Source organism: Triticum aestivum, chromosome 3A, assembly GCF_018294505.1.
Source record: "Triticum aestivum cultivar Chinese Spring chromosome 3A, IWGSC CS RefSeq v2.1, whole genome shotgun sequence".
NCBI classification, from domain to species: domain Eukaryota; kingdom Viridiplantae; phylum Streptophyta; class Magnoliopsida; order Poales; family Poaceae; genus Triticum; species Triticum aestivum.
The window spans coordinates 127,061,391-127,070,653 of NC_057800.1; the positions used below are offsets into that span (position 1 = coordinate 127,061,391).

Here is a 9,263-nt window from a genome sequence, read left to right on the forward strand (position 1 = left end):
ACGAAAAGAAAGGGTCGGTGTGGACGGGGCCACCCGTAAATTTGTCTCGGCCCTTGAAGTCAAGAGGAGCACGAGATGGGAGTATACCAGGGGAGTAGACAACAGACACCCATGGCTTCTGAGGTCGTGAGTTATTAAAAACCATTCTCTTTCTAAATATATTGCAGACAATGCTAGACCTGTGTAAAATCTTTATTGAATCGATAGGGGGTGCCCACCCTCATTAAAATCAAGGGAGCCGAGAGGTTTATAGTTTGGAAATTTAGATAGGCCTTCGTAGTCACTTTGTAGGTGTAGGATTATCCATATATTGCACGTAGTAACAAAATTCTTATATGTAGCATAAGTAACAAGTTTTGAGACAGTGATGTCAAAGTGTACTGACTGGTCACCAGCACGCATACATGTACATTACAAAACAAAAGATCAAGACTGCGAATGTGTAGATTACAATCGTGTGAAGATAAAGATTCATTTGATGGTACGAATTACAAGTTTTCAGACAGCGTATAGTCAAGCAGCGACTACTGACTACCGTCTGGCCGACTCCGGATCATCTTTAGCGGCCGCCGTCTCCCGCGCTAGCCCTCTCGACGTCGGCCGTTTTCGCCGTCGCCTTCTCATCAGCAGCATCATCAGCGGCGTCGCCGTAGTCTTTTAGCTCGTCTTCGCTGCACACATCGTGGGCGACGTCGTAGGTGGCGTGCAGGCCGACGAGGACGTAGTAGATGAGCATGATGGCGGTACAGGCGCCGAAGCGGACGAAGGCATCCGAGCCGAGCGAGCCCATGAGGAACAGGTTGGTGGCGATGGAGAGCGAGGGCAGCCAGGGCACGAGCGGCACCCCCCACACCTTGGGCGCGCGCGCCGCCGGCACCATCATCTGGATGCCGAGCGTCCCCAGCAGCCACGCCGGCACCAGCGCGACGTAACCCTCCCACCGGCCGGGCGTCGTGCCCCAGTACGCCGCGATGCCCGCCGACGAGGCGATGATCACCAGCACGAACACCAGGAGCCGCAGCGCGTGCGACCGCGTCGTCACGCCCTTCACGTAGTACCGCCGGACCAGGAGCGCGATGGCCATCATCATGAAGATGAAGAGCGTGCTGATGGAGAGCAGGCTGGAGAGCACGTCGAGGCTGGAGAAGAAGCCGATGCAGCAGGCCGCGGCGGCGATGAGTATGTTGGCGTTCACCGGCGTGCCGGTCCTGGGGTGCACCAGCGCGAACACCGGCGGGATGATGTGGCTCCGCGCGATGTGCGTCGTGTACCGCGCCTGCCCCAGCGCGCCCACCAGCATCACCGTCGTCATCCCCTTGAGCGCGCCCAGCGCCACCACGTACTGCGCCCAGTGCATCCCCACGCTGCTGAACGCCACCGAGTAGGCGGCGCTCCGGTCGATCGCCGTGTACGGCTGCATCATGCTCAGCACCAGCGCCATCACGCAGTAGATCACCGTGATCACCGACATGGACCCCAGCAGCCCCAGCGGTATGTCCCTCGACGGGTTCTTCACCTCCTCCGCCATCGTCGCGATGTTGTCGAAGCCGCCGTAGGCGAAGTACACGATCGCCGCCGCCTGGAACACGCCCGGCACGCCGTGCGGCATGAACGGGGTCAGGTTGCTCGGGTTGGCGTGGATGAATCCTGCCACGATGACGAACGCTATCACGACCACGTGTATCGCGGACGCCACCCAGTTGATCCGGGAAGTGCCCTTGGCGCTCAGGATGGCCATGGTGGCGGTGACCGCGATCACCACGACCGCGATGGGGTCAAGCTCGTTGTACCCGTCTTTGAGCGAGGTCTGTATGCGCAGCGCGCTCGCCGGCTTGTTGATGAGCGACGCGAAGTAGGACGTCCAGGAGCGCGCCACCGCGGCCGTGCCGATGATGCTCTCGAGGATAAGGTTCGCGGCGGCGATGAAGGCCGCGACGTCGCCGAGCTCGACGCGGAGGTACGCGAAGGAGCCGCCGGCCACGGGGATCTCGACGGCGAACTCGGTGTAGCAGAACACGGACAGCATAGCGGAGAGGCCAGAGACGATGTAGGAGAGCACGATGGCGGGGCCGGCGTGGTCGTGCGCCTCCTGGCCGGTGAGCACGAAGATCCCGGCGCCGATGACGGAGCCGAAGCCGAACCACGTGAGGTCCCACCACGTGAGGCAGCGGCGCATCTCGTTCTCGCTGCGGCGCCGCAGCGCGCCGAGCTCGATGGCGTCGGTGGAGCGGCCGGTGAAGCGGTCGCGGAGCCTCGCGGGGGTCGCGGCCAGCGCGGAGCGGTACGCGCCCCAGCTCGCGAACGACGGCTCCGGGAAGAAATCGTCCCTGTGCCACCGCCAGTAGCCCCTCCCCTCGGCCGCCGGCTTGGGCGCGTACGGTTCCTGCGGCGTCCCCACGGCCGCCATGGCTTCGAGCTCACGCTCACGCCTTGGTGTGGACTGGGGATGGAGGAGGGAGTGTGGTGAGCTGCAGCTCCAGCTCCGGCCGTGGAGATATGTGGCCCAAGCGTGGGGCTGGTCAGTGAGCGAGCGGAACGTCTTCCTTTGTAGTCTTGCGCTCGACGAGTCCCTGTCTTCATTTGGGTTGCATCGCATGAGCCATTTGGATTTACTAATTTTTTCGTGTGACTGACGCCGAGCGTTTCAGGCAAACCGGCGAGCCGTTGTTGCTTCTGAGTGGACGTATTGTATTTGGATTTTACAATACTCACAGAAAATAATATGATCCGTTCGGTAGGAAGTACTTCCTCCGTCTCATAATATAAAGCATTTTTTGACACTAATATAATGTTAAAAAACGTCTTACATTATCGAACGGAGTGAGTAGTACGGATTGGAAGTACGTACTACCTACAGTGTCAAAAATGCTGGTATTATATTATGAAACTAGTAGATATCCCATGCATTGCTGCGGAAATTTGTATCTTTTGTTGAGCATATCTATAGAGCACAACACAAATTATAAACTGGCAAAGGGTTGAGTAAGACTATGAAGAGTCATGTTGTGTAGACAACTAATGTAAAAAAGATTTATCAAGACATCGATCTAACGAAGTTGTAAACCCCTTAGCATACTATAAAAGGATGGAACATTTATGAATAAACAACATTGAACTATAATAATATTCTAACCTGCTATACTCCTAACTCAGTAAGAAAAACTTAAAAACTTACTTGGGATAGCTATGTATGATGCTCACTTGTTGTAGACAAATGAATTTTGTGCAATGGAACAAACATTCATATACCATGAATCATTTAGTTGGTGGATACAGTCCACAATTGTAAAAGCATGAAGAGAGCATCTTAGATAAATTGCCACTGGAAACTTAAGAATGGGGGTGTGGAATTTTCCAAACATCACTTGCAATATATTAAATGATAACTAAACTAATGCTGTCTAGAGCTGTACCAAAAATGACCAAATCAGACAATAATAAATTGTGTTATGTTTGTGTTATGTGCTCTATTGGAATCAAAAGGAAAAAAAAAGCAACCTTGAACAAAACTCTACCTATTCAAAAAAAGCTCAACAATGCAGCATATCAAAGGCACTTTCACAGAGCTCTTGCTCGACAATATTAGGATACTATGCCCTAGGAAGATGAGTAAATAAAAAAATTAATGTAGTCAAACAATCTATGGGAAATAGCAAGTGAACATATGATGATTAGATGTACTCAGGGACAAACAAAATGGTTCTTCTGTAACAAAAAAAGGTGAAGACAAAAATGCAATATCCAGCTACAAATTTGATGCTACACATTCTTCTCTATTCCTATCGCTTGCCTTCTCATCATCAAGTAGGTGAAAGCTAAATCCACCAACAAAGCCCGGAGTAGCACTGAGTATATCTAGAAAGAACTGTAGAACTTGTAGACATAGCATGACATCACAAATGTTGTAAACTAATCACCATCCGGTCATATGTAACCACATCAGAGAGATGGATAGACCTGGAAAAAATGTTTAAAGGAAAATAAAAGTTGAGTGACAAATCTTGCAAAAATACCTTATTTTTAATAATAAAAACTTACAGAATACTACCCGGAGGGTGTTGAAATACACATTCGAGATTCATTAGTTCTGCTGAAAACGCTTCCTAAATCCTTACCCAAGGAGACCAAACGCCAAATTTATCTACAAAATAAGTTGAACCACCAATGAAATGGTTGAATACAGATGAACTTAAGAAAGAGAGGAAATTTTATACCAAACTAACACATAATAAATCTAGGCGGTCAATGGCAGAACCTCCCATGTGCAGTACTGTGATAGAATTTTCAATCTGTACAGGCTAACGCACATACAAATTCAACCTGCGAGAGAGAGAGAGAAAGGGGCTGCTAGGATTTGAGGGTTGAGCTGCGCGAGAGGAGCATATATGCATACTAATGGGAGGTTCAATCGGTTTAGTACTGGTAGGATCGCATCCTATGTCCGCTCTATATCCCCTGTCCGCTCCCCTGCCTAGCGCTCCGCGCCGGCCGCCACTCCGGTGCCGGCGGCCATCATAGCGCCGTCCCCCGCTCCGGTGGAGGCGCCCACCCCCCGTCTGGTCGCTATGGCATCTCGTGTCTCCCTCTCGGGCTCGCTCTCGTCGGGGTCCGGCTTGTCCTTGGCGCCCCCGGCAAATCTGGCACTCCCATCTCCCCCGCCACCACCTCCTCGCTCGGATCTCCCCCCGTCTCCCTCGGTGCGGCCGCTTCCCCAGCTGCGCTCCATCATCGTGCCGCCTGTCCTGGGCACGACCTTCGGCTCGATTGTCCAAGGGGAGGCAGGTGGTCCGTCGTGTGCCTCTGCTCCGCGTCAGGCGGAGGATGCCTGGCACACCAAGGTGCGCCGCCGCCCGCGGGTTCCGCCTGGCCGGGATCGGCGTCCAAGACGCAGCCTTCCGCCGGGTCGACCTCGTGTGCTGCCAGCACCTCGTCCGCCGCCCTCCTCGCGGCTTCCGGTGGAGCTACATGGCTGCTGTTACAATTGCGGAAGCGACGGGCACATCTCGGTGGACTGATCAAACCCGTCCTTCTGCGTGCGTTACCGTGGAGTTGGTCACATCTCGTGTGGGTGTACCAGGCCGCGTAGCTCTTCTCCGGTGGATCAGCCCTTGCTCGTCCGTCCCCTAGGCACTCTGCCTCCTCGCAGTCGCTTCCCCCACCGCTGCCCGACCCTCCTCCTCCGGCTGTCGTTCAACTTTTTAGTAATGTGGTGCGGGAGCCTGCCTAGGGCACGCTGCAGGACGCCAGGGAGACTGCTGGGCCGGAGTTCTCGGTGCCTTCCAGTCATCACGAGCCGGTGCGGCCTGCGGTGGTGCGTGCTCAGGCGGAACAGGAGGACCCGGTGAAGGCTTGCTTCCTGGAGGCGTTGGATGACTTATGGCAGATGGAGGCCAAGCTTGCTCGGGCCGTTCTGGTTACGGTGACTGGCCACAGGCCTACGGTGGATCTGGCATCGGCTGCGGAGGCCTTGCATGCCGTGTTCGATATCGTTCCGGTGGATATGTCCATCCGGTCATACTTCCCTGATGATTTCCTAGTGTTGTGCCGGGACGGGGTGATCCGTGATAGGATGGTCCACGCAGGGCACGTGCATTCCTCATGGTTTGAGCTCAATATCCGGCCATGGAACAGGCAGGCGCAGGCGACGGCGGCTTCGCTGCCTTTCCTGGTACCGATCGTCCTGCGCGGCATGCCTGCGCATGCATGGAACCAAAGGGCGGCTAGTGTGACCTTGCGTGGCCTGGGATATGTCGTGGGCATGGATGACAGCACTGCTCGGCGTTTGGACATGGCGGATTTTAGAGTTTGGCTTCGTACGGATCGACCACGGCGGATTCCTCGACGCCGGCTGCTCTTCATCGACGAGCCAAGGTGGAATCTTTGGGCGGAGGAGATCGAACATCAGGTGGCTGCTGGACGGCGGTCCAAGACTCCATGGTACCCGATCGACATCACTGTTCTCGTGGAGCCGGTGTTGGTGGACGTTGGAGATGTCGACGGGCGGCGGCCTCCTCATCCGCCGCCGCCACCGTCGCCTTCCTATGGCAAGGATGAGCATGTGCCTGGCTCTGGCCTATATCGGCCTAGGAGGGGTGCGGTCGCTGGTGACTTCTCGGCCAGCACGGTAGGTTCATCCTCGTCGGTGGCGCCACCGCCGGCGGGGCGTCGGGTTCAAATCGCATCGGATCCGGTCCGGTCTCCGGTCAGCAACAGCTATGTGGGGGTATCATTGGTTTGCGTCTGTGCCCTGCTTTCGGACCGGTTGCTGCCGCGGAGTCTCGCCAGCCAATCGGGGTCCGGCCCGAGTCGCCTGTGGGTCCCACCAGTCTAGATGCGCCTGTGGAGTCATGTGCGGCCATGGAGCGCATGCAAATTGAGACTGTCTCCCCTACCTCGGTCCAGCTGTTGAGATGGACCAGGGCCGACAGGATTGGCTGCATGCTTGAGGTGGATAGGCCCAGGGATCTGGTGCCTGCTGGGGGTCTGCACGGCAGAGAATCCGTCCTAATTGGCTCCTGCCGTATCCCCCTGGTGGGCCCAATGAAGGAGGACAGGAACAGCTTTACTGGAGATTCCTGGGCTTTGGACTCGCTGTCTCATCAGTTGGATAGCGACATGCGAGTGCAGACAAATCGGGCAAGTGGAGGCAATGGAAACCTTGCAAGTGTGCCTATCGGAGGCTAGTTGCACCCATGCAGCATGAATGGTACATAGCGTGGAGCAGGTGGGCGGGCCAGAGCATGCGCCCACTGTTGCTGATGATCCTAAAGAAGGGCGGGTCTAGGCCACGCCGCCTTGGTCTGGTGGTGATATGCTTCGGCATGGTGATTAAGAGAACGTGTGTGTTGAGATGTGCAAATCTCTTTCTCCACTCTTGCCGCTCCTGACCACTCGCGCATCTGTGATGCAAGCGCTCAGCCCGAGGAAGAAAAGAAGATTGGATGTCACGCCAAGAAGTGAAGGAAATATGCCCTAGAGGCAATAATAAAGTTGTTATTTATATTTCCTTATATCATGATAAATGTTTATTATTCATGCTAGAATTGTATTAACTGGAAACTTAGTATTGTTGGGTTTCGTAGTAATTTCGAAAAATTTCCTACGCTCACGCAAGATCATGGTGATGCATAGCAACGAGAGGGGAGAGTATGATCTACGTACCCTTGTAGATCGACAACAGAAGCGTTTGGTTGATGTAGTCGTACGTCTCCATGGCCCGACCGATCAAGCACCGAAACTACGGGACCTCCGAGTTCTAGCACACGTTCAGCTCGATGACGATCCCCAGACTCCGATCCAGCAAGATGTCAGGGAAGAGTTCCGTCAGCACGACGGCGTGGTGACGATCTTGATGTACTACCGTCGCAGGGCTTCGCCTAAGCACCGCTACAATATTATCGAGGACTATGGTGGAAGGGGGCACCGCACACGGCTAAGAATATGATCACGTGGATCAACTTGTGTCTTTAGGGGTGCCCCTGCCTCCGTATATAAAGGTTCAAGGGAGGGGGGCCGGCCGGCCAAGGTGTGGCGCGCCAGGAGGAGTCCTACTCCTTCTGGGAGTAGGACTCCCCCCCTTTCCTAGTTGGAATAGGATTCATGGAGGGGGGAAAGAGGAGAGAGAGGAGGAAGGGGGGCCGGCCCCCTCTTCTTGTCCAATTCGGACCAAGGGGGAGGGGCGCGCGGCCCATCTCTGGCCACCTCTCCTCTCTTCCACTAAGGCCCACTAAGGCCCATATACCTCCCGGGGGGGTTCCTGTAACCTCCCGGTACTCCGGTAAAATCCCGATTTCACCCGGAACACTTCCGATATCCAAACATAGGCTTCCAATATATCAATCTTTATGTATCAACCATTTCGAGACTTCTCGTCATGTTCGTGATCACATCCGGGACTCCGAACAACCTTCGGTACATCAAAATGCATAAACTCATAATATAACTACCATCGTAACCTTAAGCGTGCGGACCCTATGGGTTCGAGAACAATGTAGACATGACCGAGACACGTCTCCGGTCAATAACCAATAGCGGAACCTGGATGCTCATATTGGCTCCTACATATTCTATGAAGATCTTTTATCGGTCAGACCGCATAACAACATACGTTGTTCCCTTTGTCATCGGTGTGTTACTTGCCCGAGATTCGATCATCGGTATCCTATACCTAGTTCAATCTCGTTACTGGCAAGTCTCTTTACTCGTTCTGTAATACATCATCCCGCAACTAACTCATTAGTTGCAATGCTTGCAAGGCTTAAGTGATGTGCATTACCGAGAGGGCCCAGAGATACCTCTCCGACAATCGGAGTGACAAATCCTAATCTCGAAATACGCCAACCCAAAATGTACCTTTGGAGACACCTGTAGAGATCCTTTATGATCACTCAGTTATGTTGTGACGTTCGGTAGCACACAAAGTGTTCCTCTGGCAAACGGGAGTTGCATAATCTCATAGTCATAGGAACATGTATAAGTCATGAAGAAAGCAATAGCAACATACTAAACGATCGGGTGCTAAGCTAATGGAATGGGTTATGTCAATCAGATCATTCAACTAATGATGTGATCCTGTTAATCAAATAACAACTCTTTGTCCATGGTTAGGAAACATAACCATCTTTGATTAACGAGCTAGTCAAGTAGAGGCATACTAGTGACACTCTGTTTGTCTATGTATTCACACATGTATTATGTTTCCGGTTGATACAATTCTAGCATGAATAATAAACTTTTATCATGATATAAGGAAATAAATAATAACTTTATTATTGCCTCTAGGGCATATTTCCTTCAGTCTCCCACTTGCACTAGAGTCAATAATCTAGATTACACAGTAATGATTCTAACACCCATGGAGCCTTGGTGCTGATCATGTTTTGCTCATGGAAGAGGCTTAGTCAACGGGTCTGCAACATTCAGATCCGTATGTATCTTGCAAATCTCTATGTCTCCCACCTAGACTAGATCCCGGATGGAATTGAAGCGTCTCTTGATGTGCTTGGTTCTCTTGTGAAATCTGGATACCTTCGCCAAGGCAATTGCACCAGTATTATCACAAAAGATTTTCATTGGACCCGATGCACTAGGTATGACACCTAGATCGGATATGAACTCCTTCATCCAGACTCCTTCATTCGCTGCTTCCGAAGCAGCTATGTATTCCGCTTCACACGTAGATCCCGCCACGACGCTCTGTTTAGAACTGCACCAACTGACAGATCCACCGTTTAATGTAAACACGTATCCGGTTTGCGATTTAG

The 9,263-nt window shown here is 52.9% G+C and overlaps 1 protein-coding gene across 1 annotated transcript; it reads right to left on the reverse strand.

The window, feature by feature from the left end:
• Positions 1-336: 336 nt before the first annotated feature.
• LOC123060642 (cationic amino acid transporter 5) lies at positions 337-2,508 on the reverse strand. The gene has a single exon (XM_044483441.1). It carries the CDS (start codon positions 2,405-2,407, stop codon positions 560-562), a length of 1,848 nt encoding a protein of 615 aa, XP_044339376.1. The 5' UTR covers positions 2,408-2,508; the 3' UTR covers positions 337-559.
• Between the last annotated feature and the right edge of the window lie 6,755 nt (positions 2,509-9,263).